Source organism: Tachypleus tridentatus, chromosome 10 (genome assembly GCF_004210375.1).
Source record: "Tachypleus tridentatus isolate NWPU-2018 chromosome 10, ASM421037v1, whole genome shotgun sequence".
Taxonomy (NCBI): Eukaryota; Metazoa; Arthropoda; class Merostomata; order Xiphosura; family Limulidae; genus Tachypleus; species Tachypleus tridentatus.
In genome coordinates, this window is record NC_134834.1 from 99990919 (window position 1) to 100015644 (window position 24726).

General features: G+C 34.2%; 2 protein-coding genes across 2 annotated transcripts in view; both read right to left on the reverse strand.

Annotated features, from left to right (window-relative positions):
- LOC143229950 (EARP-interacting protein homolog) lies at nt 1-24720 on the reverse strand. Its single transcript, XM_076462837.1, is given in 8 exon segments — nt 1-427; nt 1326-1493; nt 8007-8097; nt 8100-8173; nt 8283-8419; nt 17108-17204; nt 17681-17831; nt 24591-24720. Coding segments are annotated over 7 exon segments (864 nt in total). The 5' UTR covers nt 17812-17831; nt 24591-24720; the 3' UTR covers nt 1-261.
- LOC143228426 (plectin-like) overlaps nt 24481-24726 on the reverse strand; it is an 84493-nt gene continuing 84247 nt past the window's right edge. The window contains exon 27 of the mRNA XM_076459689.1: nt 24481-24726. Coding sequence (XP_076315804.1) covers nt 24481-24726 — 246 coding nt within the window.

The window sequence follows — 24726 nt, forward strand, 5'->3', positions numbered from 1 at the left end:
CAAGGGTTAATTTTCACATGTTCAATGAATTAAGTACAGGTTTATAACTATTACTTGCAATAGACGAAAATGTTTCCAAATTTTTGACAGGAAGCTTCTAAAAGTTAAAAGTTTTTTCAGTTGTTATCATTACTTTCTAACCACAACTTCCATCTGGCTGTATGATATTTTAAGAACACTTTCCCTGGACCATGTCACTGATAATAAAGTGCTGAACATCTCCTAAATTATCAACCAAACTTACATCATGCAACAATAAATTTAAAGTAGTATTCTATATTTCTCTGCCCGAGGGACTTTGTTCAAAACGAGTCTTCCGTCGTAGCTGAGAGAAGCAAACAACCATGGATCGACACTGGACCATTCTGCTGCATAAACACTATCTTCATGCTCTTCATAAGTTGCTATGATACCATCTTCGAGATTTCTGCACAAATCCCATAAAAACACCATGAATTAAAATCACCATCTTATTACAACCACATACACTACCCTAACCAGCAATGATACAATAAGTATTTATTTATCAAAAGGAACTGATACTCCAATATACGTATATATAAATATACCAGCAATTTAATTATCTAATTCACTGTACATCAAGAAGAAACTAATATTCAAGTTTCTTAAACTGTTCATGAAGAATCACTAAAATAAACTGTACATCTGTACCTCTATTAAGACCAGTGCAGCTACTGAAGTTTCTCTATCAAACAAACAGACATAAAATAAAACAATTATTTTAACTACAGGAATACTGTTCTTTCAGTTACAGAACTGATTATAACAAAACTGTTACTATATAAAGTAACCACATCATCACTGAACACCAAAAAACATTAGTTACAATGTTACTTGATAGCAAATATACAAATATCACACAAACAGTGAGTACATCACTGACTACAATTATTACACTGTCACTAAAACAGTAAGTACATCACTCTCAACAATCATTACACTCACTAAAACAGTAAGTACATCACTGTCCATTACACTGTCACTAAAACAGTAAGTACATCACTGTCAACAATTATTACACTGTCACTAAAACAGTAAGTACATCACTGACTACAGTCACTAAAACAGTAAGTACACCGTCTGCAATCCTTACATAAAATAATATAAATACATCATTATAATCACATATATTGACAAAGCTGAATATGAAGGATACAATTAAAACATATTTCTATCTAAAACAGGCACAACAGTTAAAAATCCAACAACGAACAGTATGAGAAAAGCTGAATAATCTGAAGATTCTGTTCAAACTCAGTTCCCTTTTGTTGTATCTACATATCATGTTTTATAGCATTCATCACCTTTCCTTAATGTTGTCTTCGTGACCATTCAGGCTCTCTTCTTCTTCTACCAGGTGGCCAAAAGGTTCAGAAGAAATTGATACAACTCTAGATAATACTACCCTTGAATCACTACTTGATGATAGTACCAGCTGATCATGAAAGTGGTTGAATCGAACACTCCACACCCTGAAAAATAACCAATGACTCACATTAATTTTGTTTAATATACGACTACGTGCTGGTGAAGAAAGAACATACATGCAGTGAGTAAGTCTTTGACACCAGTGGAAAATACAAATTTTGGTTTAGTCTGGAAACATAATCACAGAACAGTAAGACTGAATTAAAAATGATATCCAATAATTAGCCTGGACAAATAATTATAATCATGGGAAAACATAGGACCTATTGGTATATCTCAGCTGTTTCATCCTCTAAACTATTAAGAAATAAATTTTTAAAAAAATCTTATCATTTGTGTAATTATGAAGCTTTTTTTAACTTATTTAAATATACTGCCTTCACAATAGTTGAAGATAACTTATTCCAATGGCCAAACACACTGCTAGAAAAATACAATCGTCTTAGCTGAAGATGACTTCTAACCTACCAAAATAAAAATTTGTGTCCCTTAGTTCTGCTATTTTCACTATTAAATTCCCCAACTCTTCTTTTTTTCAGGAAAAATTAAAAGTTTGAGAGGTTTCAGCCTCTCATCATATGACAATTCCTCCATTCCATGCACTATTCTTGTAACAGTCACTAAAATAGTAAGTATATCGCTAATAAGTACATTACTATTCTAGTAACCTTTCTCTGAACTTTTTCCAACAATTCAATATCTTTTTTGAGATACAGAGTCCAAGATTGAATACAGTGTTTCAAAGAGTGTTTAACAACCAGTTTATACCATGAAGTTATAACATCTTTAGGCTTCTATTCAATATTTCTATACATACAACCTAAAATCCTATTTGCTTTACCACCAGCAAGAGAACACTACTTGGATGACTTCAAACACTGATCAACCATTACACAAAGATCATTTTCTTTCATAAGACTGTTAAGGGTATTTCCATCCAAATTATAAATCAAATTATGGTAAGCCACATGCAGTATCTTCCATTTATTATAATTAAAACCTATTTACTATTTACTTTCCCAAGTCATTAAATGATCTAAATCCTTTTGTAAATCAGCAGCATCCTCTTCACAACCAGCAACATCCAAGACCTTGATATAATTTGAAAATTTATGTAATTTATTGACTATTTCTTCATCCACATCACTGATTTAAAACAAAAAGAGCAAAGGACCTAAAACTGAGCCCTGAGATACCCCACTTTTGACATTAATCCAGTTTGACTAAATTCCAACCATTTTTCTATCCAATGAATTATCCACCACACCTATAGAGATAAATTTTTACAAGAATTTTATGTGGCACCGTGTCAAATGCTTTCTGAAAATCCAAACACATCAAATATACAACCTTACTCTCAATCTACATATGCAGTAACCTTTCCAAAACACATTAAAAGATTTATAATACACGTTTTTTCCTTAGTAAAACCATGTTAACTAACTAATAAAATTCTAATCTTTGTCAAATGACTTTAAAAAGTATCTTTTATCAGACTTTCCAAGCCTTTTCCCATAACTGATGTAAGGCTAATGGGTATATAATTACTGGGACAATTTTTATTACCTCCCTTGAAAAGAGTGGTTACATTAGCTAACTACCAGTCCTCTGGTACCTTCCCACTATTCAAGGACCAAAAGAAAAAAAGAGTAGCTAGTGGATATCATATCCAATTTTCAGCCACTTTCAAAACCCTTGTGAAAATATTATCTAGGAATGGAGCATTATCATTCTTTATATTTTTCTGCTCAGGATTAATGCAGTCACCTTGTTCAAGTTTGTTTTTGTCCATCAACTGTTCAGGATGTGGAATACTATTTACATCTTTATTAGTGAAAACTGAATAAAAAATTTAATAACCCACCATCTCATAACCGTTAGATATGACCCTTCCTTTACAATACCTCAAGAGTCCTAACCCCAATCCTAGCATTGTGTTTACCCTTTATGTATTTAAAGAAATCCTTACTGTTAATTTTACATTTTAAGTCAACCTTTCCTCATACATCATTTCTGATATTCTAATTTCCTGTTTAACCAATGTTTTTGATATTCTATAATCTTCTAAGTCTCCTATGACACCAGTCAATTTAAACTTTTTAAAATTATACTTTAACTTATCTGTTAAATTCTTTGTGTATCAGTATCACCAAATAATTCACCTGCCCAATTCACAACAGATAAGTCTTGTTGCATCCCTTCAAAATTTGTTTTTCTGAAATTTATAACCACATTATCATTATTCCTTATCGCTACATGTATCAAATTATTGAACATAATGGAGCAATGATCACTTGTACCCAGATGTTCCCCAATTTTTACTCTCTGGATCATTTCTATATTTGAAGTTAACAATAAATCTAAAACAACATTGTTTCTCGTATGTTCTGTGACTAATTGGTGAAGAAACCATTTAAACAGTTTTCAGAACCTTTTCTCCCTTATAATTTGACTCTATCATTTCTCAATTTATATGCCTGAAATTAAAACCATCCATACTTGTGACTTCATTAACAAATGAAATCATAATATCATTGTAAAGTTTCTCACTAATTTCATCAGGATCATTTGGTGGTCCATAACAAATTCCTACTAAAAGCCTTTTCCCTTTAAATCTACTAACAGACACTCAAACAGATTCAATCTCTTTGCTATTATCTTTGATATCCTCAACTTCAACAGGATGTAACTTACACATTACACATGAAGCCACTCCTCTCCAGCTATTTACTACTCTGTCTCTATTAAATAACCTATAACCATGTATTTCAAAGAAACTTCTGTCATTAAAATCATCTATGTTTAACCATGTTTCAGTTATTCCCATTATATCAAAATCTTCTGTTCCTACCAGTGTCCTAAAGTCATCTATTTTATTTATTATACTTATAGCATTACAATAGCAACACTTAAGCCTATTCTTATAATTACTTCTGTACACATTTCCTGTGCTAAATTTTTATCTGCCTCTTATTCTTTTGCATTTAGTTTTTCTGGTCCCTGAACACTGTCTAATCTTAGTTTAAATCTGTTTGTTTGTCTTTTGAATTTCGTGCACAGCTATTCAAGGGCTATCTGCCCTAGCCATCCCTAATTTAGCAACATAAGACTAAAGGGAAGGCAGCTAGTCATTACCATCCATTGCCAACTCTTTTACCAATGAATAATGGGATTGACCTTCACATTATAATGCCCCTATGGCTGAAAGGGTGATATGGGGAATTGAACCCGTGACCCTAAGATTACGAGTCAAACGCCTTAACTCAACTGGCCATGCCGGGCACAGTTTAAATCTTCCCTTACAGCTGAGTTAATAGTCTTAGCAAATAAGCCAGTCCCTATCTTATTTAAATGTAAATTATCCACTGAACTGATCCTACAAGTTAAATCAACCAATCTGTTAATCTTTACATCTGTTCAAGTCTAATATTTGGCCCAAGTGACCTACTTATAACTTCAACCCCATAATTAATTCTGGGCATTATCCCTCACAAAATTAGATTACTGCCATTTTTTTAAGTGCCTTTATCAACCCCTTGTATTTATATGATTCTGTTATTTCCCACAGTCTACACTTTTCTTTATCTATTGCTTCTACTTTAATTATGATAGCTTCCACTATTCCATCCAATCTACAAACTCTACATACAAATTGCACGTCTTCATTACTAACTTCCTTAAAAGTACATGCCAGTCCCAGGTTCACAAATAAACCCCTTCATTTCACCAATTACACTTAACAAATTGTGAATGCTTACCTTGTATACCAGTTTTAACTATTCTATTTATACATACAGACTGAACATAAATACTCAGTATCAGTATAAGATGATAGACTTTAATACTGAACCTAGAAAAATAATAATAATTACAGAACAAAGTATAAGGTGAAACGCTTTTATACTAAACCTAGGAAAAATAGTATTTAAAGACTTTAATATTAAATCTAGGAAAAAACTGAAGGTTTAATACTTAACATAGAAAATAATAATTACAGAATTGAATACAAAATTAAATTAAAAGTTTTAATACTGAACCTCTAAATAATTATAATGAAAGAACAAAATGTGAAAATAAAGGCTATAGTACTGAATTTATCAAAATAATATTACTCACAGAAAAAATATATAAAATGAAAAACATACACTAAAGGTGAAAATCCATAGTCTTCTTAACTCGCATCCATACATATTTTTTTATTAGGTTAGAAAAATGTTGAAAAGGAGTGAATAAAACTAAAACATGATAATATTCTAATGAAGAGAAACTCATGAAATATTCTATACAAGTCATGAAACAACGAGTTAAACTATGAAGCAATAAAAGATTATTCCATAAATTCATAGGTTGTGATTATGTAAATACTGTGAAAATTTATGAAGAATTGAGCTATGTACATGAAACATACATTATTAATTCCACCTTTATGAAACGAATCTTCACCAGAGTACAGATACACATAAGTGTGAAAATTCTAATTTGTTTTCATTCAGAAACATAGTTCCAAAGAGGACAACCTACATATGTCACCATCAAAGAATAATATTGATGTTCTGAAAATGTATCATCCCTCATTCTATCATTGACAAAACAAATTGTTTATCTAGAAATCACAGCTTTGTTTTTATTCTTAAGAACAAAGTTACATAAGGGACTACCTGTGTTGGGCCTACCACAAGTGCTATAGCACTTGAAGGTATTATAACATCAGGTAATACAACTGAAGACTTCTAACCCTAATTTTTTTTTAAATAAAAATCATCCACATTGTTGTGTTTTATCAGATTACTCATGATTTGAAATGGTAGAAAGGTTGTATTTAAAGTAATAACAAATGAAACAGATATATGTGTGTGTTAAGTCTCAATGTTAACTTCTACATTATTATTTTCCATGAAGTTTTAAAGAGAATAAATGAAATATCAAAGGTATTCAGCTACTTAGTAGTTACTGATGTAATAAATCTGGTCTTGAATGTTCACTGAAGTTGACTTTGTTTTTTAAGTCAGTTAATATTTTGTATTATCATTAGCAAAAAAATTCCTCAAACCTCAAAAAACACATGCAAAATATTAAAATAACTTACTCAGAGTTAATATATCTTTTTAATGATATCAAATAATTATCTGTCTGTTTTCAAGGAATTTTTGTACTGAATTTTACAATAAATTAATATTAGGCATATCTTCCCTTACCCTAAATTCTTAGTCAAAATCATATCAACCCTCAAATGGGTCAAAGGGCACATTATGATGTATAAAAGAATTGATTTCAAAATTTAATTACACAGCTCTACTTTCAGTGCATGTAAGTAAAACTATGCATCACTATTGTGAGTTATTATTTTTTTGGTCTATTAAATGCATCTTTAAAATCTACAAAAATTAACTTGTATTCATCTTCCACATAAAAACAAACAAGGCTTACAGTGAGGCTTAGCAAGTGCAATGCATAAGTGTAAATTTCATAACACGTAAATACTAGAAATCATTGTTTTTCTAATATCTTTTACTTAATGTTCTATACTTTAATAAACATAACTAAAATTTAAGTACTTGTGAGTAAATAGAAATTATATATATATACATGTGTGTATGTTCATGAGCACTTACACACTTTGTAACTTATGCTATTAAATTTCAATCACCCTACCAAGTTTGTGGAATTGGCTCAGACAGTACAGAGCCATTATTTTGTACTTTTTTAATGTAAAACAATTCTTGTTTCAACCACTATACTGTAATAGCTGATAATTCTTCACCCATCACATTCTTGAATTATGATAAACTCTGTGAGAATGCTTTGGTTATTGCATCACATGAACAGTCTAAAGGTAGGAATGACTCACTGCTTTATGATCAACAGGTTTGTGCTTCAGTTGCTAAAATAAAAACAGAAAATGTGTGAAAAGTGGTCAGTGCTTGAGAGGATTGAATATTACTATTCAAAAACTACAAATTTCCTGATCAGTAGAAATCATGCAACAACATATGAACCATCTCACCAATAAAATATATTGTCATGCACATAACTACAGATATTCTTCATCAATATAAATCATGTAAGTGTAAAATCACATGAAACACCTGATCAATTGAAAATATATAGTCATATATCTAAAATTACAAACACTCTTTATGAATAAAAATCTTCTAATTGTACCAATAACTATTTTCTCACATCACAAGAAAATAGACAAGTTAAAAAAAAATGGTACATGTTTCTGATCAGACAAACCCATGCAGCTGTACTAAAAAATATATATTTCTTTTACTTTGTATACTGGACCTTTCATTGAAACTATAAGCAACACATAGTGTAAAAACCAGTATGTTATTTCTGGTATATCTACAAATGTTCATTATAAGTAACCAAAACATTTAGATAACAAAAATTTAAATAATAAAACGTAAAGCCAAGTATTTTTGAAAAATTATCAATTCCTGAAAAATGAAGTTCCACTTTCTGAAAGTTTCAGGTATTCATTTCCTTTATGTTCCTAGAAATGAAATTATAAAAACTAGAAACACACCTGTTGAAAAAATGTCAGTACTTACCAGTGAGAATGATGTGACTGCACAAGAACTGGTGCACCAGGACTGCGAATATCCCAAAATTTCGTATGGCAGTCATCACCACAAGTTACTGAAAATACTGACGATTTGGATTAAAGTCGAGCTCTCTCACAAGCTGTCCATGAGCACTCTCAATCACCCAGGACTGTCTGTTGGATAAGAAAGATTAGTTCAAAACTAAGATCACACATAACTAATGTACAATAAGAGCTGGAAACTGTCCCTGAAATATCCAAAAAAAGAAAACTGAACACTCACTGCATGGTACGCAGATCCCATCCACGAACACTGGTATCAACAGCAGCTGCTACAATGTTACAATTCTGGTGAGGATTCCAACTTGCTGCATTTATTTGAGGCTTCCCTTTCATGTCAGCAGAACCTGTTGCTACAATCTAAAGAAAAACAGTGACACATTTAAAAAATAAACTTGATCCCAAAATATACAGTAAAAATAATTAAACTCACATATATATATATATATCACACCTTCTAAACAAAGTGTTTCTATGAATGTATGATGTTGTACCTACTAAACAAACTGTTTCTATGACTGTATGATGTTGCACCTTCTAAACAAACTGTTTCTATGACTGTATGATGTTGTACCTACTAAACAAACTGTTTCTATGACTTTAATGTTGTACCTTCTAAACAAACTGTTTCTATAACTTTAAACTGTTTCTATGACATTGATGTTGTACCTTCTAAACAAACTGTTTCTATGACAATGATGTTGTACCTTCTAAACAAACTGTTTCTATGACATTGATGTTGTACCTTCTAAACAAACTGTTTCTATGACATTGATGTTGTACCTTCTAAACAAACTGTTTCTATGACATTGATGTTGTACCTTCTAAACAAACTGTTTCTATGACATTGATGTTGTACCTTCTAAACAAACTGTTTCTATGACATTGATGTTGTACCTTCTAAACAAACTGTTTCTATGACATTGATGTTGTACCTTCTAAACAAACTGTTTCTATGACATTGATGTTGTACCTTCTAAACAAACTGTTTCTATGACATTGATGTTGTACCTTCTAAACAAACTGTTTCTATGACATTGATGTTGTACCTTCTAAACAAACTGTTTCTATGACATTGATGTTGTACCTTCTAAACAAACTGTTTCTATGACATTGATGTTGTACCTTCTAAACAAACTGTTTCTATGACATTGATGTTGTACCTTCTAAACAAACTGTTTCTATGACATTGATGTTGTACCTTCTAAACAAACTGTTTCTATGACATTGATGTTGTACCTTCTAAACAAACTGTTTCTATGACATTGATGTTGTACCTTCTAAACAAACTGTTTCTATGACATTGATGTTGTACCTTCTAAACAAACTGTTTCTATGACATTGATGTTGTACCTTCTAAACAAACTGTTTCTATGACATTGAATGTTGTGCCTTCTAAACAAACTGTTTCTATAATGTTGTACCTTCTAAACAAACTGTTTCCATAATTTTGATGTTGTACCTTCTAAACAAACTGTTTCTATGACTTTGATGTTGTACCTTCTAAACAAACTGTTTCTATAACTTTAATGTTGTACCTTCTAAACAAACTGTTTCTATAACTTTAATGTTGTACCTTCTAAACAAACTGTTTCTATGACATTGATGTTGTACCTTCTAAACAAACTGTTTCTATGACATTGATGTTGTACCTTCTAAACAAACTGTTTCTATGACATTGATGTTGTACCTTCTAAACAAACTGTTTCTATGACTTTGATGTTGTACCTTCTAAACAAACTGTTTCTATGACTTTGATGTTGTACCTTCTAAACAAACTGTTTCTATGACATTGATGTTGTACCTTCTAAACAAACTGTTTCTATGACATTGATGTTGTACCTTCTAAACAAACTGTTTCTATGACATTGATGTTGTACCTTCTAAACAAACTGTTTCTATGACTTTGATGTTGTACCTTCTAAACAAACTGTTTCTATGACTTTGATGTTGTACCTTCTAAACAAACTGTTTCTATGACTTTGATGTTGTACCTTCTAAACAAACTGTTTCTATGACATTGATGTTGTACCTTCTAAACAAACTGTTTCTATGACTGTTGATGTTGTACCTTCTAAACAAACTGTTTCTATGACTTTGATGTTGCACCTTCTAAACAAACTGTTTCTATGACTTTGATGTTGTACCTTCTAAACAAACTGTTTCTATGACTTTGATGTTGCACCTTCTAAACAAACTGTTTCTATGACTTTGATGTTGCACCTTCTAAACAAACTGTTTCTATGACTTTGATGTTGCACCTTCTAAACAAACTGTTTCTATGACTTTGATGTTGCACCTTCTAAACAAACTGTTTCTATGACATTGATGTTGTACCTTCTAAACAAACTGTTTTCTATGATGACATTGATGTTGTACCTTCTAAACAAACTGTTTCTATGACATTGATGTTGTACCTTCTAAACAAACTGTTTCTATGACATTGATGTTGTACCTTCTAAACAAACTGTTTCTATGACATTGATGTTGTACCTTCTAAACAAACTGTTTCTATGACATTGATGTTGTACCTTCTAAACAAACTGTTTCTATGACATTGATGTTGTACCTTCTAAACAAACTGTTTCTATGACATTGATGTTGTACCTTCTAAACAAACTGTTTCTATGACATTGATGTTGTACCTTCTAAACAAACTGTTTCTATGACTTTGATGTTGTACCTTCTAAACAAACTGTTTCTATGACTTTGATGTTGTACCTTCTAAACAAACTGTTTCTATGACTTTGATGTTGTACCTTCTAAACAAACTGTTTCTATGACTTTGATGTTGTACCTTCTAAACAAACTGTTTCTATGACTTTAAACAAACTGATGTTGTACCTTCTAAACAAACTGTTTCTATGACTTTGATGTTGTACCTTCTAAACAAACTGTTTCTATGACTTTGATGTTGTACCTTCTAAACAAACTGTTTCTATGACTTTGATGTTGTACCTTCTAAACAAACTGTTTCTATGACTTTGATGTTGTACCTTCTAAACAAACTGTTTCTATGACTTTGATGTTGTACCTTCTAAACAAACTGTTTCTATGACTTTGATGTTGTACCTTCTAAACAAACTGTTTCTATGACTTTGATGTTGTACCTTCTAAACAAACTGTTTCTATGACTTTGATGTTGTACCTTCTAAACAAACTGTTTCTATGACATTGATGTTGTACCTTCTAAACAAACTGTTTCTATGACATTGATGTTGTACCTTCTAAACAAACTGTTTCTATGACATTGATGTTGTACCTTCTAAACAAACTGTTTCTATGACATTGATGTTGTACCTTCTAAACAAACTGTTTCTATGACATTGATGTTGTACCTTCTAAACAAACTGTTTCTATGACATTGATGTTGTACCTTCTAAACAAACTGTTTCTATGACATTGATGTTGTACCTTCTAAACAAACTGTTTCTATGACATTGATGTTGTACCTTCTAAACAAACTGTTTCTATGACATTGATGTTGTACCTTCTAAACAAACTGTTTCTATGACATTGATGTTGTACCTTCTAAACAAACTGTTTCTATGACATTGATGTTGTACCTTCTAAACAAACTGTTTCTATGACATTGATGTTGTACCTTCTAAACAAACTGTTTCTATGACATTGATGTTGTACCTTCTAAACAAACTGTTTCTATGACATTGATGTTGTACCTTCTAAACAAACTGTTTCTATGACATTGATGTTGTACCTTCTAAACAAACTGTTTCTATGACATTGATGTTGTACCTTCTAAACAAACTGTTTCTATGACATTGATGTTGTACCTTCTAAACAAACTGTTTCTATGACATTGATGTTGTACCTTCTAAACAAACTGTTTCTATGACATTGATGTTGTACCTTCTAAACAAACTGTTTCCTTCTAAACAAACTGTTTCTGTTGTACCTTCTAAACAAACTGTTTCTATGACATTGATGTTGTACCTTCTAAACAAACTGTTTCTATGACATTGATGTTGTACCTTCTAAACAAACTGTTTCTATGACTTTAATGTTGTACCTTCTAAACAAACTGTTTCTATGACATTGATGTTGTACCTTCTAAACAAACTGTTTCTATGACTTTGATGTTGTACCTTCTAAACAAACTGTTTCTATGACTTTGATGTTGTACCTTCTAAACAAACTGTTTCTATGACTTTGATGTTGTACCTTCTAAACAAACTGTTTCTATGACATTGATGTTGTACCTTCTAAACAAACTGTTTCTATGACATTGATGTTGTACCTTCTAAACAAACTGTTTCTATGACATTGATGTTGTACCTTCTAAACAAACTGTTTCTATGACATTGATGTTGTACCTTCTAAACAAACTGTTTCTATGACTTTGATGTTGTACCTTCTAAACAAACTGTTTCTATGACATTGATGTTGTACCTTCTAAACAAACTGTTTCTATGACTTTGATGTTGTACCTTCTAAACAAACTGTTTCTATGACTTTGATGTTGTACCTTCTAAACAAACTGTTTCTATGACTTTGATGTTGCACCTTCTAAACAAACTGTTTCTATGACATTGATGTTGTACCTTCTAAACAAACTGTTTCTATGACTTTGATGTTGCACCTTCTAAACAAACTGTTTCTATGACATTGATGTTGTACCTTCTAAACAAACTGTTTCTATGACTTTGATGTTGCACCTTCTAAACAAACTGTTTCTATGACTTTGATGTTGTACCTTCTAAACAAACTGTTTCTATGACATTGATGTTGTACCTTCTAAACAAACTGTTTCTATGACTTTGATGTTGCACCTTCTAAACAAACTGTTTCTATGACATTGATGTTGTACCTTCTAAACAAACTGTTTCTATGACTTTGATGTTGCACCTTCTAAACAAACTGTTTCTATGACTTTGATGTTGCACCTTCTAAACAAACTGTTTCTATGACATTGATGTTGTACCTTCTAAACAAACTGTTTCTATAACTTTAATGTTGTACCTTCTAAACAAACTGTTTCTATGACATTGATGTTGTACCTTCTAAACAAACTGTTTCTATGACATTGATGTTGTACCTTCTAAACAAACTGTTTCTATAACTTTAATGTTGTACCTTCTAAACAAACTGTTTCTATGACATTGATGTTGTACCTTCTAAACAAACTGTTTCTATGACATTGATGTTGTACCTTCTAAACAAACTGTTTCTATGACATTGATGTTGTACCTTCTAAACAAACTGTTTCTATGACATTGATGTTGTACCTTCTAAACAAACTGTTTCTATGACTTTGATGTTGCACCTTCTAAACAAACTGTTTCTATGACTGTATGATGTTGTACCTTCTAAACAAACTGTTTCTATGACATTGATGTTGTACCTTCTAAACAAACTGTTTCTATGACTTTGATGTTGTACCTTCTAAACAAACTGTTTCTATGACATTGATGTTGTACCTTCTAAACAAACTGTTTCTATGACTTTGATGTTGCACCTTCTAAACAAACTGTTTCTATGACTTTGATGTTGCACCTTCTAAACAAACTGTTTCTATGACTTTGATGTTGCACCTTCTAAACAAACTGTTTCTATGACTTTGATGTTGCACCTTCTAAACAAACTGTTTCTATGACTTTGATGTTGCACCTTCTAAACAAACTGTTTCTATGACATTGATGTTGTACCTTCTAAACAAACTGTTTCTATGACTTTGATGTTGCACCTTCTAAACAAACTGTTTCTATGACTTTGATGTTGCACCTTCTAAACAAACTGTTTCTATGACTTTGATGTTGCACCTTCTAAACAAACTGTTTCTATGACTTTGATGTTGCACCTTCTAAACAAACTGTTTCTATGACATTGATGTTGTACCTTCTAAACAAACTGTTTCTATGACTTTGATGTTGTACCTTCTAAACAAACTGTTTCTATGACTTTGATGTTGCACCTTCTAAACAAACTGTTTCTATGACATTGATGTTGTACCTTCTAAACAAACTGTTTCTATGACTTTGATGTTGTACCTTCTAAACAAACTGTTTCTATGACATTGATGTTGTACCTTCTAAACAAACTGTTTCTATGACATTGATGTTGTACCTTCTAAACAAACTGTTTCTATGACATTGATGTTGTACCTTCTAAACAAACTGTTTCTATGACTTTGATGTTGTACCTTCTAAACAAACTGTTTCTATGACATTGATGTTGTACCTTCTAAACAAACTGTTTCTATGACTTTGATGTTGCACCTTCTAAACAAACTGTTTCTATGACATTGATGTTGTACCTTCTAAACAAACTGTTTCTATGACTTTGATGTTGTACCTTCTAAACAAACTGTTTCTATGACTTTGATGTTGTACCTTCTAAACAAACTGTTTCTATGACTTTGATGTTGTACCTTCTAAACAAACTGTTTCTATGACTTTGATGTTGTACCTTCTAAACAAACTGTTTCTATGACATTGATGTTGTACCTTCTAAACAAACTGTTTCTATGACTTTGATGTTGCACCTTCTAAACAAACTGTTTCTATGACTTTGATGTTGTACCTTCTAAACAAACTGTTTCTATGACTTTGATGTTGTACCTTCTAAACAAACTGTTTCTATGACTTTGATGTTGCACCTTCTAAACAAACTGTTTCTATGACTTTGATGTTGCACCTTCTAAACAAACTGTTTCTATGACTTTGATGTTGTACCTTCTAAACAAACTGTTTCTATGACTTTGATGTTGCACCTTCTAAACAAACTGTTTCTATGACTTTGATGTTGCACCTTCTAAACAAACTGTTTCTATGACATTGATGTTGTACCTTCTAAACAAACTGTTTCTATAACTTTAATGTTGTACCTTCTAAACAAACTGTTTCTATGACTTTGATGTTGTACCTTCTAAACAAACTGTTTCTATGACATTGATGTTGTACCTTCTAAACAAACTGTTTCTATGACTTTGATGTTGTACCTTCTAAACAAACTGTTTCTATGACTTTAATGTTGTACCTTCTAAACAAACTGTTTCTATGACATTGATGTTGTACCTTCTAAACAAACTGTTTCTATGACTTTGATGTTGTACCTTCTAAACAAACTGTTTCTATGACTTTGATGTTGTACCTTCTAAACAAACTGTTTCTATGACTTTGATGTTGCACCTTCTAAACAAACTGTTTCTATGACTTTGATGTTGTACCTTCTAAACAAACTGTTTCTATGACTTTGATGTTGTACCTTCTAAACAAACTGTTTCTATGACTTTGATGTTGCACCTTCTAAACAAACTGTTTCTATGACTTTGATGTTGCACCTTCTAAACAAACTGTTTCTATGACTTTAATGTTGTACCTTCTAAACAAACTGTTTCTATAACTTTAATGTTGTACCTTCTAAACAAACTGTTTCTATGACTTTGATGTTGTACCTTCTAAACAAACTGTTTCTATGACATTGATGTTGTACCTTCTAAACAAACTGTTTCTATGACATTGATGTTGTACCTTCTAAACAAACTGTTTCTATGACTTTGATGTTGTACCTTCTAAACAAACTGTTTCTATGACATTGATGTTGTACCTTCTAAACAAACTGTTTCTATGACTTTGATGTTGTACCTTCTAAACAAACTGTTTCTATGACTTTGATGTTGCACCTTCTAAACAAACTGTTTCTATGACTTTGATGTTGTACCTTCTAAACAAACTGTTTCTATGACATTGATGTTGTACCTTCTAAACAAACTGTTTCTATGGCTTTGATGTTGCACCTTCTAAACAAACTGTTTCTATGACATTGATGTTGTACCTTCTAAACAAACTGTTTCTATGGCTTTGATGTTGTACCTTCTAAACAAACTGTTTCTATGACATTGATGTTGTACCTTCTAAACAAACTGTTTCTATGACTGTATGATGTTGTACCTTCTAAACAAACTGTTTCTATAACTTTAATGTTGTACCTTCTAAACAAACTGTTTCTATGACATTGATGTTGTACCTTCTAAACAAACTGTTTCTATGACTTTGATGTTGTACCTTCTAAACAAACTGTTTCTATGACTTTGATGTTGCACCTTCTAAACAAACTGTTTCTATGACATTGATGTTGTACCTTCTAAACAAACTGTTTCTATGACATTGATGTTGTACCTTCTAAACAAACTGTTTCTATGGCTTTGATGTTGTACCTTCTAAAAAATCTGTTTCTATGACCATGTTCTATCTAATCAACAACACCTTAGGTGCAAAAAAAATGTGTAGCCAAAAAAGGACTGAACATAAGATTAAACTAATAAAATCAAAATTGAGACACAAACTGCTTAAAAGTTGGTAATGAATAGTAATCATCCACCTCCATGATAATTTCAAAAACCTTGTGCTACACTCTGATAATGTAATTTGCTTGGCCTAACCAATACTTATATATCTGTATCGTCCTTTCACCCTATACCTTTGCTGCTGTAAACCAGCTCTCTCCAACACAAATGACAAAAGGGCCATTTTAAGTAGGATTAAGTTGTAGTAACACCTTTAGACTGATAGCTCATGTAACATTTTCCATATTGTTACACTCATAAAGTGGTCAAATTTGAGCAGTTTTTGTTGAATAATTCAGTCCATATTACACATATTTAGACCAAACATGATACACATGTGTAGGTTTTAAAGATCTATCAGTGCACTAAATTTGAAAAAAAATCTACACAAGTTGTTTTCTACCAAAGAAAATTTCTATACAATCGATGCAAAAAAAAAGGAGAGATGAAAAATTCAATCAAAATTAAAGATTTTAGATCTTGTGTATTTCTAACAGATTGTTTAGATTTTAGATCTTGTGTATTTCTAACAGATTGTTTAGATTTTAGATCTTGTGTATTTCTAACAGATTGTTTAGATTTTAGATCTTGTGTACTTCTAACAGATTGTGTAGATTAATATTACACAGCTTATTTTAGAAAGCTGACAATATCTATCAGTTAATTTACTTTAATCTCTGTTTCCTTGGTAGTAATATCACACAAAGAACCCAAGTATCAACAATATTGATCAGTTGACTTACTTTAGCTTCTGTTCCATTAGCATTGATGTCCCATAGGAGAAGTTTATTATCCACAAGAGACACAAGCTGATTTCCTTCACAAGGGTGCCAAATAACACTGCAATTAGACATCATTGTGGTTCACATAAAACAGGTCAAGCAGGAATCTTCAGTTAAACTGACAAACTGGGGTACTTTGACTATGATAAAGCAGATAAATAAAATAAATATCCAGCTACCAAATGAAACTCATGAAATGTGATCAGGATATAGTGAAAATGTACATAAAATGTAATTAGAATTAAAACACATTCTTCCAGAATAAAACATGAAAATGATTCGATTGGGATTTGAAAATACAGAAATTTGTAAATTTTCCCTTTTTAACAATATAAAATCCATACATAGAAAATAAACTTTTAAATTACCATATGAACACTATAAAAAACAAAATGTTTCTCACTGAAAACTTATCAGTAAACCTGAAAACACCATGCATGAGTTAAAGGAAAAGCTTTCAGGTTTATTTAAAAAGAAGCATGGCTAAGCATCTAGAGATTTTATGTAAATAAAAATATTTATTTATGGATTTACCTTTTCACTTCTGACCCATGATGACTAGAATCAAGGGTGGTTAGCAGCGTGAGAGGAGAATAAGAAGAACTATCATCACTCACTACATGATCTTCTAATGTTGTAGGAATTTCCCAGAGGGCGCTGTCCATCTCACACTTACCTTGAGGAGCTGAATATAAATACATTTCTTCATAAATAAACTTTTTAACAGATGTATTTATGTATTTGCTCTAAATTTCTTTTCATTTTGAAACAAAGAATATTGTATAAGTTAGGGTAAACAACAAATTCAAGTTTATATTTTGGTCAAAGTGAAGTTACAGAGCAAAAGAGCTTGGGTAATTCGTTCAAAACAACTGAATATATTGTTCCAGGTTTATTGTTGACTGCACAAACAACACTAACAAACCTAGAAAAAGGATAACAATAAACCTGAATATCCAGCACCAATAAGTGACAGTTTTGACACTGAATCAACATTTTTACCAGAAATTTAAAATATATAAATCATAACAATAAACTTGGTAAGTTGCAACAAGAAGGTTAAGAGAATTGTACTAAGTAAAGAGAAATATATAAAAATATATGTATGTTGTTAAACATAAAGTTGCACAATGGGCTTTCTGTGCTTTGCCAACCATCAGTATAGAAGCTTTATGTTTAGCATTAAAAGACTCAGACATACTGGTATGTCATTTTATAAAAATTATGAGTTTACATTACAACAAATTCAGACACTTAATCCCAATAAGTGTGTGAAAAAATGATAAGAATTGATTGATTGATTTAGTGTTTTATGGCACAGAGCAGCTAGGCTATCTGCAACAAACCTCTGGTAAAAAGTAAAAATAAAGTAAATGCAGTAAAATTCATAAAAGAAATGAAGGTAAAACAAAACATCATTGAAAAACAGAAAAAGCATAAAACCAATGTTGACATCCAGTCTACAATGTTAAGAAACTACAGTAAGAGAAGTTGTAAAGGACTTTCTGTAGCATAATGGTAATGATCATAACCCACCAGGAAGACTAACAGGTAAGTACAAGAACCACCACCAGTCACCTGAAGTTGGTCTTTCCAGTCCTGGTTCTGGGTTATGTGCCATTATGGCCAGTATCAAAAGGTAAAGTAATAAAAGTGTTAAAAGACATGCAGCAAAATTGTAATAATACCTGCAGGGACAACTAACGGGTAGTTCAAACAGCAGTGTTAGTCACCTGAAGTTGGCCTTTCCAGTCCTAGTGTCGAGTTATTTAATGTTATGGCCATTTTCCAATTTCAAATTGAACTAGAGATTGTGACTCTTAAAGGGAACCACAATTAAAAGGTGTAATGGCCATTAAACAACTAAAATCTTTACCAAGGTGGACAGTGTCACCAATAACACTGTCTGATGTTATGGACAAACCTTGGGACAGAACATGTTTAAAATGGTTCTGTCGTTGAGAGTGGCAATGCGATGGCAAGAAAGTAAAATGTGGCTTATAGTGATCTGACTGTTTCACATACTACACATTGGTACATCAGTTCCAGATAAAAGAAAACAATGAGTTAAAAAACTGTGACCAATCGTAGTCTAGTTAGAACAACTTCCTCCTTCGAAACTTACGGAAGCTAGATGGCAAAAGTCCAACATAAGGTTTTATTTGTAAAAGCTTGTTGTCGCATTCCTCACTCAAAGTCGACTGCCAGCTGGCATGGAGCTGAGCCTCGAATACAGGACCATAGTCCATGTATGGAATAAACACAGTAGTGATAGTGCCAGAGCAGATAGATTTAGCTGCCATGTCTGCAAGCTCATTCCAGCAATACCAGCGTGGCCTGGTATCCAGAAAAAACTGGATAGAAGTAGATGTTAATGAGAAATGGGCCAGTCAGTTTTGAATATCAGCGAGAACAGGGTGTGAACCAGCGTGAAGCGATTCCAAGGCCAGTATAGAACTAAGCGAATCAGTATAAATAGTGCAGTCGGAGTACTTCTCAGCTTCAATATGATCCAGGGCAAGAGATATGGTGTACAGTTCAGCAGTGAACACAGAAGCTGTAGAGGGATTCTGCGAGCAACCACCAAACCACAACAAACCATGGCAGAGTCATCTGATTTGGAACAATCCGTATAAATTGGAATAAAAGATTGTTGAAAGATGTTCAGTAAATAAAAGGCGATACTTCCAATAGAGTATCTGCCTTTCTCAGATGACTTAAAGAAAGTCACATTTGGGGACTGTAATACGCCATGGTGGGATGGGCTGACCAGTGGATTCTGCAATGTTATCCAAGGACAGACCCAATTCATCTAATTACGCCTGCACGCAAAAGCCAAAAGGAGCAATAGCAGATTATCTGTTCTGAAACGTATGGCCCACTGAAGAAGGAAAACACATCTCCAGGTGGTATGCTTTGGTAAGGAGCAAGTTTGAAGAAAATTGTGAAGACAGTTGCAAGCGGCAAAGGTGCAGAAAAATTCATGAGTTTCTACATTATAGGCTCTGAACTGGGAAGGTGCAGAAAGCTCCAATACAGAGCCGAAGTCTTTGATGATAAATGGGGTCCAGCATCATTAAGGCCAAGGGTCTGGCAGAGCTATAAACCAGTAATCCATAGTCGAGTTTCGATCGAATAAAAGTACGATATATCTTTAACACAGGACATCGATCCACCCCCCCAACTGGTGGTAGAGAGACACGGAGGATGTTCAGTGCTCTTGTGCATTTGACCCATAGCTGCTTTAAGTGTGGTATAAAGGTCAACTTACGGTCAAAGATAAGCCCAAGAACCTGTTCTCAGGGACCACAGGCAGCAAAACTTCACCGATCTGAAGTTCAAGATCAGGGTGAATATCCCGTTGGCAGCTGTATGCTGTGGTCCACTTCAGTACACGATCAAGGGCAGTTTGTAGTTGCTGTTCAATGTATCCCATGTTCGACTACTAACGAGATGTGAAAGTCGTCAACATAGAGCCCGCTTGCAACAATAAGAGGGAGTTGTTCAGTGATGTCATTAATCTTTACACTGAAAAGTGTGACACTCAAAACAAAGCCCTGAGGGACTCCAAGTTCCTGTAGAAAAGAATGGGAACGTGTTGAACCCACAGGGACTTGGAATCTCCTGTCCATTAAAAATGTTTTAATAAAACTTGGCAAATGGCCACATAACCCATACATATGGAGGTCTGCAAAAATGCCATACCTCCATGTTGTGTCATAAGCCTTCTCAATGTCAAAGAATATTGATACAAGATGTTGTTGTTTGAGAAAGGCTTCTCTGATTGACATTTCAAGTCATATTAGGTGGTCCATGGTAGAGTACTGTCGTTGGAACCCACACTGGGTGGGCAAGAGGAGGTTGTTTCATTGAAGAACCAAGCAAGTCGAGCATTAACCATCCTCTCTAAGGTCTTACAGAGACAGCTCGTCAAAGCAATTGGATGGTAGTTTGAAGGAATCTTGGGATCCTTCCCAAGCTCAGAGAAAGATGCGATAACAGCCTAACACCAGGCATTAGGAAAAACATTTTCCTGCCAGATCTGGTTAAAACACAATTACAAAAAGTATCAAGAGAAGCAGGAGAGAAATAGGCGCAGCATGTCATAGTGTACATCATCAGGTCCAATAGATGTATTGCCAGACCGATGAAGGGCCATTTTCAGTTCCACCATTGTAAAGGGGCGATTATAGTCAAAGAGACAGTCAGTTCAAAAGAAAAGAGGTAAAAGCTCTGCCCAAGTCTTGATGGCCAAGAAGGTGGAGGAACAAGCAGAAGTGCTAGATACCTGGCAAAAGCTTACACCTAGAGTATCGGCAATGCTCGGACATCAGCTACTTCTTGGCCATCAGAGAGTAAGATCAAGAGGGGGACAGAATTGTAGTGCCCACCGACCTTGGAACGGTGGTAGAAGATATGCCAGTTGTAACTTAATCCAAGATTCATTCTGGCTTTGACGTCTTACCAACCTAGCATGTGCACAGGCCTGCTGGATAGCGATGTAGTTTGAAAGTGTGGGATATCTGTGGAAAGTATCCCAGGCCCGTTTTGACCCTTTCATGCCATGTGGCAGGCAGAATCCCACCATGGACGAGGATATAGTGGAAAACGTGTTGAGGTTTTAGGAATACATTGAGCAGCTGCTTCTATAATACAGTCAGTTACTGCTGTCACACAGTCGTCTATTAATGGCTGACAAGCGATGGCAGGATCAAGTTCTACAAGTATTTTAAGTGAAAGTGGACTAGTCTGCCTGATCCAGCTTCCACTGGGGCACACGGGTAGAGTGGCATCGACCACAGCCAGTCTCTCTTAAAAGTATAGGAAAATGATCACTGCCTCATGGATTATTGTCAACCCTCCATGACAAATGGGAGAATAATGAAGAGGAGCAAACCGAGAGGTCAATAGTGAAAAAGGACTGACCAGGTGCATGAAAATAACTGGAAGAACCAGTATTGAAAACAGAAAGGTTGTGATCAGAGAGCATATGCTCTACAGAGCAACCCCTCCTATCAATAACAGCACTTCCCAAAGGGATGATGTCCATTAAAGTCCCCAGGATTAGAAAGGAGATGGCAACTGTTCAACGAGAGCATCAAGGTCTGGTTGACCATATGTCTCTCCAGGTGACATGTAGAGAGAACAAACAGTGATGGTATGACCCAAGGAAACACGCATGGCTACCTACAGCCTCCAAGGGTGTGTTGAGTGACAAAGACAGGGTGGGCACATGCTGATCAACCAATAGTGCCACCCCTTCATATACTCGTCCATCACACAGCCTGTCATTTCTGTACAGAGAAAACTGAGAAAACATGACTGTATTGGCAGGTTTTAGAAATGTTTCTTGTAAGGAAAGACATGCAGGATGGTAGTAAGCAATCAGTGTTTTGATATCATCCAGAATAGAACATAAACCTCAACAGTTCCATTGTATCAAGGTGGTCATTTTTAATGATGTGTAAGCCAATTGGCTGGAGAGCCCTTCTGTTTATGACCTCTTTTTTCCTTACTGTCCTTATTTGGGGGAAGTCTATCAACCTCCATGGATCCTGCCCTGGGTCGATTGGGCAGGTCTTCATTGTTGGAAGGGGATTGCAGTGACTGAGGACGTGAATGAATGATTGTTTTGCAACTTGGAGTGTAAGAAAAAGATGTATCTGAAGAAATGCCTGTACCTGGAACCAAAGGATATGGATCATGGGGTTTGTTGAAATGTATGGGAGGAACAGAGATGGGTGTAGAAGTTGAATCATCAACTTTTTGACCATGGAGGTCAAAGGCTTTTCATTTGTTTTGAGAATGACTCTCTTGGAGGCACAGAGATCTGTCTGCACTCCCACTGTAGTGGTGGAGCAGTGCTGCAGCATATGTCGAGATGAAGTGGTGGACAGCAATTTCTGAGCCTCAAAATAACTAATGTTATGAATCATTTTCAAATGCTGCACCTCTTTTTCCTCCAACCCTTCAGGGCAAGAACAAAAGTAGGAAGGATGAGAACCAATGCAGTTGACAGAATGTGGGTCTGTTTCACACTCATAGGTATTGTGGTCCTTGCCACCACAACGAGCTCATGTCAGGGAACCACGACATGACGTCTTTGAGTGGCCGAACCTATGACATTGGTAACATTGGAAAGGATTTGGAATGTACGGCCATACCTTGCAATTTAGATAACCTGCCTTCATGGTGGCAGGTGCACGTGGTGATGTAAATGTCAAAATGAGGATATTTGTCAACAGTGTAACTCCATCTTTGCGAGTGGAGATGCTCCTCACTGCAGAAACTCCTTGAGTGGAAAAACTAACAAGAATCTCTGACTTGGGGACGTTCTTCAAATCCCTCTCAACAAGAGGAGTTCACTGTGTTGGGATGTGGATGTTTCAACCAATATGCCTCCAGAACGAAGCTTCTTTACTGACTTTGGAGAGCCAGCAAGTCCCTCCAGTCCCTTCTGAATGAAAAAGGGGGACATTTGCCATAACGGTTTTTCTGAAAGAGAATGTAGGATGAGAAAATGAGGTACAACTGGTGGTACAGATGTTGAAGATTGCTGATCAGAATCTTCAAGATGTGGTCGTTTACTTATTGATTGTTTTTTCACTATTTTATTTAAATTTTTCGTAGGAGTATCCATAACAAAAGGGAATATTTCAGTGTCCACTGATCCCACCCACCATGAAGCCCTACAAGGGGATGCACTGCATTGTCATGCAAGGACATTGCTGCAACACCAGGGTTTCGTGAGCACTGTACCCAAACACCAGCATCAGACACAATATCCACAACACCTGTTGAGAACTTCCAACACTAGTACTTGGTTGACTCTAGCCCAAGTGGACCAGCCGACTGACCTAAGGGGGCCCACCCAAAGGCCGCCCATCTACAGGAATTCAAGGCCAAAGTGGTATGTTAGGGTTGAACTCCTCAACCACCAGGATCCTCTTCTCCCCTTCACGGGTTGCCACGCACAGCAAACACGTGGGTGGATGTTTAGATCCCAGAGGAGGTAACCAGAAAGAACAGAACCTTCCCTGGGAGGTCCCCTCACCATGTACAGGAATCAACACTGAGGGGAAATGATAAGAATAAGCAGGAATTCAGGGTAACAGTAAATCAGGCAGAGCAAGGCTTAATGTTTAGCATGTCATAACAAAGACCAAACAATATGTGGATATGTCACATTCCAGAATTTGGAGTTATGGGTGCATTATAAAATTGACCTTAAATTCACAATATTCTATTAGACTATCTTTCCAGCTGGTACTGGATGGTATTTATTAACTGCCATCCCTCTCCTATTATTTTGAAATTAGGTATGGCTAGAACAACTAGACTTCACATAGCTCTGCACAAAATATCCCCAAACAGTAAAGAATCTCATTTTGTAACACTCTTAAATCACTCTCAAACAATATTATGTACATAGGCCAATGCTTACATATTTTGTTGAAGCAAGTTGCAAACAAATTTGGATTTTTATGTGAGGCAGAGATATGCCACACTTCTCCTGCTGTGTGCAAAAACACATTCTTGGTGACTGTATGGTTCTCTTCATCGTACGTCAAATGATGAAC